This window comes from Colius striatus, chromosome 22 (genome assembly GCF_028858725.1).
Source record: "Colius striatus isolate bColStr4 chromosome 22, bColStr4.1.hap1, whole genome shotgun sequence".
NCBI lineage: Eukaryota > Metazoa > Chordata > Aves > Coliiformes > Coliidae > Colius > Colius striatus.
Genome location: NC_084780.1, coordinates 5,589,325 through 5,598,811, shown reverse-complemented (window position 1 = coordinate 5,598,811; position 9,487 = coordinate 5,589,325). Strand labels below are relative to the sequence as shown.

Below are 9,487 nucleotides of genomic sequence, written 5' to 3'. Positions count from 1 at the left end.
TCCTGCATCCTGCGCCTCATACACCTGCACCCTGCAGCCCCTGAACCCCTAAACCCTGCACCTCCTGCACCCTGCATCTCGTACATCTGCACCCTGCAGCCCTTGAACCCCTAAACCCTGCACCTCCTGCGCCTCGTACACCTGCACCCTGCAGCCCCTGAACCCCTAAACCCTGCACCTCCTGCACCCTGCATCTCGTACACCTGCACCCTGCACCTGCTGCACCCCTAAACCATGCACCTCCTGCACCCTGCGCCTCGTACATCTGCACCCTGCACCTGCTGCACCCCTAAACCATGCAGCTCCTGCACCCTGCGCCTCCTGCACCTTGTACACCTGCACCCTGCAGCCCCTGCACTCTGCACCCCCTGCACCTCACACCTCCTGCACAGCCAGCACCCCTGCACCCTGCACTGTGTCTACCTCCACCCCAATGATATGGGGCTTTACAGGGCATTCTGTATTAGCTATAAAATTCAAGTGTACTACTGCAATAAAACTACCTGCTTAATAGTCTCATGGGCTACTGAGTTCTGACTGGCACCTTTGTGGCATCACCAGACCCCATTCCCCTACACCCTGTAGTTCCTGTACCCCCACACTCTGTGCCTTAAACCTCAGCACCCCCTGTACCCTCCACACCCCTAGGAGCAGCTCTCACAGCTTGTGGTGGCACAATCCAGATCTGGTCATAAGGAAGTTAGCAAAACCTAGGCCTCCTGGGTGAAGCTGCTCCCAAAGAGAAGAGCATGAATGAGAAATGGCAAGGAGGGGATGGGAATAAGAGTGATAACGAGGGAGATTGTTTAGATCCATGCACCTGCAAGCCTTAAAATATCCAAGAACAATGTTGTGAGTGATTCCTTCAGAGGAAGAAGGAAAGGGTTTGTTATATTAACCATTAGGCTGTTCAGTGTCCTGAAGCCTCACAACATCCTGGTCCAGAGCACCAGCTGATCAATAGCTTCTATCAGTCAGTTGGCCAAGTGACTTGGAAATAGATATGAAGATGTGTAACTTGTGTAAGAAAGGAGCAACCAATGAGTGGTGTAATGTGTAAAAGTAACAAAGGGCAAACTTGATGAACAATGCTAAGCAGGCTTTGCATGCAAGGTAAACATGAACAGTAGAGTGTTGGGTATAAATGTCTGTTAATGTTGATGCTGTGTTGGACATTCTTTGGGAATGATCCCATGTCCCTGGTGGGCATCATCAAATAAGGGACGTCTCTGCTTCTCCAGCTGTTGTGTAGTTAAGTTTTCTTCCCCAGCAGGTCTGCAGCAGTGGCAGCTGGTGGTCTCTGTGCCAGGAAGGTGGGAGTGGGCAGAGCACCTTGTGCACGAGGCAGCTGTGCTCCAGCACCTCTCCACACAACAGCAGAGCTGGAATTCCCAGAAGGTTTCCATGTGATTGCTCAAGCAAGTTCCTTAAAGAAACTCAACTGTCTGCCCATGTAAAGGTGGGTAAGGGATTGGCATTCCCCTGTCTCAGGGTTTAACCACTGGGTCACCAATGACCAGCATGAGCTGATGCAGTCCCATGCTCACAGCCACCAAGTCAATCCATCCCTCTGCTGCTGGCTGAGAGTGCACCTGGGTGCTCTCACAGGGCTCCATGAGCTCTGGGGACTCCAGTGCTGCCTTGAAATGTCAAAGGAAGCCTTCAAATTTGTCCTTCCTGGTCACTGATTACTTGGAGCCCCTGAGGAATCTGTTGGAGACTCACCTGTGGTTACATGGCTCTCCCAGCTGCAGATCTGTTATTGAATCCTCAGAACACTGGATTTTGGCACATCTTACCACAATACCTTGCTCTTCCAAGGAGCTGGGTGTTGCAGGGCCCTGCTGCAGGTGTGCTGGGTGCAACAGGGAGTCCATACACCACCCCCTGACCTGAGGATGCTGGGAGAGCCAAGGCAAGCTCAGGCTGTCACAGCAAGTGGAATGACCCTTTATTCCCCTGGATCTCACCCACATCAGGGCTCGTGGGCACAGGCCAGGCAGCCCCTCACGAGTCCTCACTGCCCAGGAGGGTGTGCAATGCCCACGGGCTGAAGGCCACTTTGGAATAGCTTGACAATACTTGACAGGATATTTGCATCTCCCTGTTTTGTGCCAAAATATTTCTCCTCCTTCCCTCCCCCTCCAATTTACCAGTGAAAAAACACACCTGTGAAGAGCACAGCCTCTGCCCACAGACCATCTGCAGCCAGGAGAGAGGCTCTCTTTATTCCTAAGGTAATTCCACCAGCACTGTGCTTAATGGGGTACACATTGCTGTGCAAACTGAGCTCCTGGGGCTGTCCCAGCTTCAGCCTCCTCCCCCAGTTTGCTCTTCTGGGTGGTGTGAAAGCTGCAGGTTTTGAAAGCCAAAGCTTCTTTCCATGGGTGGTACCTGCCCCAAGGCAGCAGCAGCCACCTCAAGCACCCTCATGTGAACCCAACCCTTGCTTGTCCCCAGGGTGACAAGGCCAGGATCCCCATGGGTTTGCTCACCCTGAGGGATGCTCACGCTGCTCCTAAGGCAGCAGCAGGAGGGAGTCTGGTGGAGGTGGCCCTGAGGCTGGGGCAGGAGGGGTGGAAGCAGGAGCTGGCAGCTCTGCATTAGTGGCCTCCAGCCTCAGGCAGCTGGGAAGCATAGAGAGCCAGTGTGTGATGGAGGAACTGGTACTGCTCACTCGTCTGGATCATCCCACCCCTGCAAGGCAAAGGCAGGTTTCCACTGACAGCCCCCTCCCCCCAGGGCACAAACACTCCTGCTTCACCCACCACATCCAAGTCCTCCTGGAACAGGCAGCAGAACTGCCCAGAGAGTGTTTGTGCTGAGCAGCATTGCTGGGCTCTTCAAAATGCAGCCTGGCAACTGATTTGGCTCTCAGTTTTTCCTGGTACTTCTTGAAAAGGGTCAGAAATGGAGTGTTTGTGGGTTTAGTGGCTGAGCTGCAGTGAGCAGCCAGGCTGCCAGGTTCAAAGCTCTCTCCCTCACATCCCCAGGTCCCCAGAGCTCCAATAACCCTGAGGGCAGCTCCTGCAGCTTCCCTGGCACTGGGGGACCAGCACATCTGTGTCTGTCAGCAGCTCCTCTGGTTTCCATCAGGAATCAGCCCTATGTCTCCTCATGCTGCCTGTTCCCACATCCCTCCCCCTAAGCCTGGCAACCAGCAGGACCCTCGTGCTCTCAGCACCCACCTGTCAATGCGGAGGCGGCACACGATGCCCAGGACATCCACCTGGCCCTTGGCCCTCAGCTCCTGGCACCCCATCCTGGTAGCAATGAAGCAGCCAGTCCGGCCAATGCCTGCACTGGGGGACACACACAGCTCTGCTCAGCACCCACAGCACCCATCTCAGCTCCACACACACTCCTGGATGGGTTTGCTGCTGGGATTTCTTCCTAGAGGGATGTTGTGGTGCCAGTCCTGGCTGCCAGATCAACTTCCTCAGCCAGGCACTACAAGACAGGGGCTGGTGTCACTCTGCCATGGCAAGGGGGGGTCTTGCTGTGTTGCACAGAGCAGCTGAGGCTGTTCTGGAGGCACAAAAGCAGTCTGTGCCCCTGATCCTGCAGCCCCTTCCCCTCCCAGCTGTGCTCCAGCCCCAGGCACTGGGGGCACTGGGCACTGCCCCATCACAGGCCCAGTGTGCTGTGTAGGGATAACTGGGTGCTCTGCTCCTCTGTCCCCAGATTCACTCAGCAGTGAGGTCACCTCCTCCAGGAGGGCTGCCCTGACAAAGCCTCACAGCTGAGCTGCAGGACATGCTCCAGGGCACAGGGAGCAGGAGCCTGAGCTGTGGATCTGACGCCAAGGTGAGGGGCTGAGGGGAGGGGAAAGCTCCTACCTGCAGTGCACAATGATGGGCCCTGGGCTGGCTGCAGCCTGCAGAGTCTCCTCCACCTTGGACACCAAGTGGAGCAGGGGCTTGGCTGACTCAGGGGTCTGCTGGTCCGGCCAGGAAGGGAAGAGGATGTGTTTGACCTGACGGCATTCACCTGCAAGCTTCTCCAGCACAGAAGAGAGAGAACTCAGGGTGTGGGAGCATGGACCCGTGCGGCTTGGCCAGGGCACAGAGCCCAGCCCAAGAACAGGCCAAGTACCCTGTGCCCATCTCAGCTGCTCTAGTCCCAGATCCCTCTTTGAGCCTCTGCCAGACACCAGGAAAGGCTCCTGGGCCAGGGACACTGGGAAATGTCACATCCCAGAGGATGGCAACAGATGCAGTGTCCCAGTACTGTCCCCACAGCCCAGGCAAAGCCAGCAAAATCATTTTGGCTAATGTCAGCCCAGGGTGAGTACAGAGAGCCCCTGGGGCAGAGCCCAATGGCCCAGTGCACACGGGCTGCAGGGAGCTCCCCCTGCTCCCCCTCAGCCTCCTTGTGCAGCCAGGAGCTCTGCACACCCTTCCCCTGGCAGACAGCTCACTTCTCCAAGCCATGTCATCTCTGCTCTTGTGTCACAGCATTGCCATCCCACAAGACAACCCAATCAGGACCCCTTTCACCCAGGACAGAGCCCAGACCCACCTGGATGGAGAGGTCCCGGATCACGTACTCCCCGCAGTCGCTGAGCCGCTGCAGGCGGATGGTGAAGGGGCCGAAGGTGCCCTCCTCCTCCTCCTCAGGCCAGTAGTGCACACACTTCTGCAAGGACACAGCAGGCTTTGGGGCTGGGGAGATGCCTGAGGCAGCTGCTGGGTGTTTGAGCTGTGCTCTTGGTGAGGGCCATCGCTCAGAGGTGTGGGGGAGTGGGGAAGGTGGATGTGAGGGATGCTGAGGGGAAGCTGAGGAAGGGAGAGATCCTTCTCCCAACATCTGCTCCCTCTGCACCCTCTGTCATGCCACTTTCAGACCCCAGGGCTGCATGGCTCTCCCCAGTCCATGGGAGCTGTGTTTGGGCTGGTCTATGTCCTGCCAGACTCAGGGGGACCCAGGTCTGCTGGTTGTGGGCACAGGGATGCTGCAGCGGCCAGGGAGGAAGGACACGGCCAGGAAAGAGAGTGGGAGTTCCCCTGGGTTGATGCTGCCTGGATGGGGAGCCAGGGCTCCCACTGAGAGCCCAGCCTGGATACAGCAGCTGAGAGCCCAGGAGGGGCTGCTCAGGGCTGGGGGGACATTGCTGGACACTGCTTCTCCCAGGGGTTGCCCTAATCTCTTTATCCCATTACCCAGCTGGCAAAGCATGCCCAGAGCAGCAGAGACCACATCAGAAGAGCCTTTGCCAGATGAGACCAAGGCTGCAGCCCTGGGGCTCTGCCCCCTCCATGTGTGACTGCTCAGGGGCACCTCTGAGAGCAAAGCAGAGAAAGCCAGTGGTGCTCAGCCCCCACATTCAGTTACACAGAACCCTTTACCCTGTCACTGCCCCATCCCACCCTTTGCTGCGCCTGGGCCTGGGGAGGGACACTGGTACCTCTTTGCGCTCCTGGAGCTTGGTGATCATGATGATGAGAGGGGCCTCCTCTTGCCACACCATGTGCCAGAAGTCAGTGATGGTGTTGGGCATGGGGCCCTGCGTGGCGATGTACTCCCGGGGCCGTCCCGCATAGCCCTGCGAGCACACAGCCCTCAGTCACGCAGGGAGCCCGGCTCCAGCCCCCTCCAGCCCTCACAGTGCTCTTCTTCCTCTGCAGCTGAGAGGCTGGAGGTGTCACCACCTCCCCTCAACTCCTCATGATCAGGTAAAGCATCCAAACCCAGCTGGGGGCTGATGTGACCCAACACCTGCAGAGCTCTTCCAGCCTCCCTGTGCCTCCCCAGAGTGCCAGGAGCAGCCTGGGAGACTGATTTGATGATGTGCCCACAAATTCCTGCACCCTCAGAGAGGTAAGTGGAAGGAAGGGGTGAGGAAATGCCATTTCCCTGCAGGGATGTGTCAGTGCATGTGTGCTGGGGTGTGGGACAGGGAGGATGCCACGTGCTCACATACACCTTGACTGTTCTAACAGTAAATCCTCCCCTGCCTGTCTTCAAACCTTCATTTGGACCATGAGCTTCCCAACAGGAACGTGTCCAAAGTGAGACTCTGGCCCTTACCACAGGATGCTGCAGCTCTCACCACTCCTGTCTCCTTGGATCACACCCACAAGCACCATCAGAAAAGAAAAGGCTACTCAGTGCTCCCCAGCTCCAGCTGCACCCTCAGGCCATGCAAGGGGAAGGGTGCTGGAACGAGCTGAATTGCTCAGCAAGGAGCCTTTGTCATCCAAGCAAAGCTGGCACCTGGCTGACACAAGAGCCTGTTTTAAGGTGAGGCAAGTGAGACCACAGCCTGGAGGGCTCATTGCCACAGGCACAAAGTCACAGCCCTGGGGCTGGGGATGCAGCCTGTGGAAAGGGACCCCAGGAGGAGTCAAAGCCAAGCTGTGCCCTCCTCTCCACCTCCCTCTTGGGAAACCACACCAAACCCCTCTGAGCCCAGAGGGAATTCCTGGATCACAGAACAGGGCTGGGCAGGGCTGTGGGGCCTGATGCTGGGCTGCAGGACCTGGCAGCCCACCTGCCCTCCCCTGGGCATCACTCACTGTGATGTAGTTGGCATTGATGTAATCATCTTCCTGGGGGTTCCCGGCCCTCCTGAGGCAGACACGGCTCTCGGGGTCTGAAACACACAGTGGGCACTACCCTGGGGACAGCCTTCAGAGCCTGCCCCTGCCCATCCTCCCTGCCAGCAGGATGGAGCTCAGAGCTCTCTGCACCCTCCCTTGGGCCTCTTCTTGCCCCCTTTTCGTCCTCACAGCCAGGGCACACACACAGCCCCATAACACAGGGCTCACACACACACAGGGCTCTGGGGGCACCTACTGGGGAGGATGGTTTTGTATCTGTCCTTGGAGGCATGTCCAGGGATCTCCAGCTCCTCTGGGCTGACAAAGTTGGGTGGGATTTTCTGCAGAGGGAGAGGACAAGAGTGAGGAAGCTCCATCCCTGGGGCTTGTGGCCCTGTGCCACAGCAGAGTTGGTCCCTGGGCAGTGTCACTGGATGGGATGAGCCCCATCCTCACCCCAGATGTGGTGGGACACCTTCCAGAGAGGCCACTCTGGAGAAGGCCTTGGGAGGGCAGGACAGGCTTCCAGGGATGCTTGTGTGCATGAGGGATGGGGCAGCCAGGAGGTACCCAGGTCACTCCCTGCCCCTGTTTGCCCCCATCACCTTCCCTCCACTGGTGCTGGGCTCAGAGCCTCCCCTGGCATAGCTCAAGTCAGGAGGGAGCAAGGAAGGGAGTATCTCACTGAAAACTCCTCCTGGAGCTGTGTCAGGCTCTGGGCATGTTCCTGCAGCTCCTCTCTCCTCAGCACATGGCTGGATGTTCTCAGGAACTTCAGTGTGATGTCCCGTGGGGTGCAGACAGGCTGGATGGGCTCCACGCTCCCCAGTGAGCTCATGTCCAGCATCAGTGACACGTTGGAGCCCCTCCTGGGGAGGCAAAGAGGTCCCTGGCTGACCTTCTTCCACCCCAGGACAGGGGGACAGCCCATCCCATCATATCACCAGCTAAAACCACCCGGCACTGAGCAAAAGCCAGGCAGTAAATAACAAAGGATGGAGGAAGGAGCCAGGCAGAGACCCCAGGAGACACAGGGGGTGAGGAACAAGGAAACAGTCACTTCACCTTTCTGCTGGAAAGCCCCCAAAGAATGAGGTCTGGATTTGGCCCAGGGTGGGATGGTGCATGGTTCAGGGCTGCCTCCACCTCAGCCCTGGCATCTGCACCGTGGGCAGGCAGCAGGCTGCAAGACTGGGCTGAAGGAGGGAAGTCTGGGGAGCCCAGGCCCTGGGGATGAGCTGTGCTGGGGGTACCCTGGGGATGAGCTGTGCTGGGGGTATCTCCTGCCCAGGGCTGGGGCTGCAGGCACCACACTCACCTCTCCTGCAGACGCACGTGCTTCTTGGCAGAGGGACTGGACCTGTCCGTCCCGTCCATGGCTGCCCAGGCTGCCAGGCTGCTGTTATGAGCTCTGGAGCACACCAAGCAGGTTTGTACCATGCTGTGGCAACCACAAAGCCCTTGTCCCAGAGCACAGGGAGCAGTCCTGAGGGGCTTTCAGCTCCCAGGGAATTAGGGAGCCATCAGAAGGGAAGCAGCTGGAAAAGAAGAGGCAAGTCTGAGAGATATGATGAGGCTGAGCAGACCTCCTGATGGATGGTCCCTAAGCAAAGGACAGGTTCTATGTCCTCAGCTGCCTTGGGACCAGCACCCCCAGCCCCTGCATCCAGATGGGAGATGCAGGGAGAGCTCTCAGCATGATCACCCTCTGGGACAGCCACAGCACTGCAGCCCACACAGACAACCAGGGCTGGCCCTGGGCACAGCACCATCTGCTCACACTGAGTGGAGCACAACCTCACCCTGTGTTGTCTGGGGGAGCATGCTCTGGTTTGGGGGAGCCCAAGATGCTCTCCACCTCCACAGGCAGCACACACTGCCCTGTGTTTCCAGCCTGGGGATGTGCTGGGGAGGAGGGACAGTGGGGACCTGCACAAGCAGCATCAGGCAGGTGAGATGAGGTGGGCTGTAGGCACCTCAGGGAGCCTGCCCAGCTCCTGCTGTTAGGAGACACAAGGCCAGGCACCTCCAACAGCTTCATGGCTCTGGCAAGGGAGGGATGACCTTGGGACAGCCTCCTCCATCCCACAAGTCTCAGCAACTGCCAAGAGGAAACTGCTCTATCTGGATGGTTGAGCAAGAGGTGATGGGGGAGCCCAGCTGGAGGAGGGTGTCAGGGCTCCATCATCACCAGACAGCCCCTGGCAGTGATGAGGAGATGCAGATGATGCTGGTTCACCTCTGGGCAAAGCTCCTCACGGTACAGGCAGCACCTTGGGATTGTGAAGCTCCTTCCCATCCCCAGTTCCGTCTGAGGAGATGGACTCAAAGGGACAGGAGATGCTGCAGAGTCAAAGCTCTTGGTGGGTAATGTCTCAGTTACCTCAGTGGGGTAAGTTACCTCCAGCTGGCCCCTGTTACCCCATCAGCTCAGGGAGGTCCTGCAGAGAACTGGGACGGTTTGGGAACACTGGACAGGGCAGGAGCTGTTCCCCATCACTCTCTGTGGTGCCAATGCCACCGCCACCACACACACCAACCCCACACAGGTGCCCTGGAGGGCTTGTGCCACTGGGGTATCCCCTGGCCAGGCAGGACATGAGCATTTGCTCCCCAGGAGAGATCCCCAGCAGCTGCAGCACCAGGAGACACCCTGACCAGAGCCTCCAACCCCAGCAGCCATCCCCCACGCACAGGCTAGGGAACACCAGGAGACACCCTGGCAGGCAGGAGAGCCCCGGGACGAGCCCCAGCACCTGCAGGGAGAGCGTCCCCATTGCCCTACCCAGCACCCAGCCCTGCCAGGGGCTGCCCAGCAGCCAGCACGTCCCCAGGGTGGGCAGCACAGCCGGGCTGGTGCCTTACCTGCTGCCCCATGGCACGGGCTCCGTCCTTCCCAGCCCAGCCCCACGCGTGTGGATCTGCCACCAGGCTCTGAGAGCGCT

General features: G+C 58.5%; 1 protein-coding gene across 3 annotated transcripts; it reads right to left on the bottom strand.

Moving 5' to 3' along the window:
• Positions 1 to 2,222: 2,222 nt before the first annotated feature.
• PTPN7 (protein tyrosine phosphatase non-receptor type 7) lies at positions 2,223 to 9,487 on the bottom strand. Of its 3 annotated transcripts, none has more exons than XM_062013694.1 (10): positions 9,408 to 9,487; positions 7,861 to 8,080; positions 7,228 to 7,411; positions 6,799 to 6,883; positions 6,519 to 6,595; positions 5,408 to 5,545; positions 4,522 to 4,638; positions 3,840 to 4,000; positions 3,189 to 3,302; positions 2,223 to 2,697 (listed from the first exon to the last, which is right to left on the bottom strand). In XM_062013694.1, the coding sequence occupies exons 2-10, from the start codon at positions 7,980 to 7,982 to the stop codon at positions 2,604 to 2,606; spliced, it is 1,092 nt and encodes a 363-aa protein (XP_061869678.1). In that variant the 5' UTR covers positions 7,983 to 8,080; positions 9,408 to 9,487; the 3' UTR covers positions 2,223 to 2,603. The 3 variants fall into 3 exon arrangements, with proteins under 3 accessions (XP_061869678.1, XP_061869680.1, XP_061869679.1); XM_062013696.1 differs by having other exon boundaries at positions 3,840 to 3,997; XM_062013695.1 differs by lacking the exon at positions 9,408 to 9,487 and adding an exon at positions 8,782 to 8,836.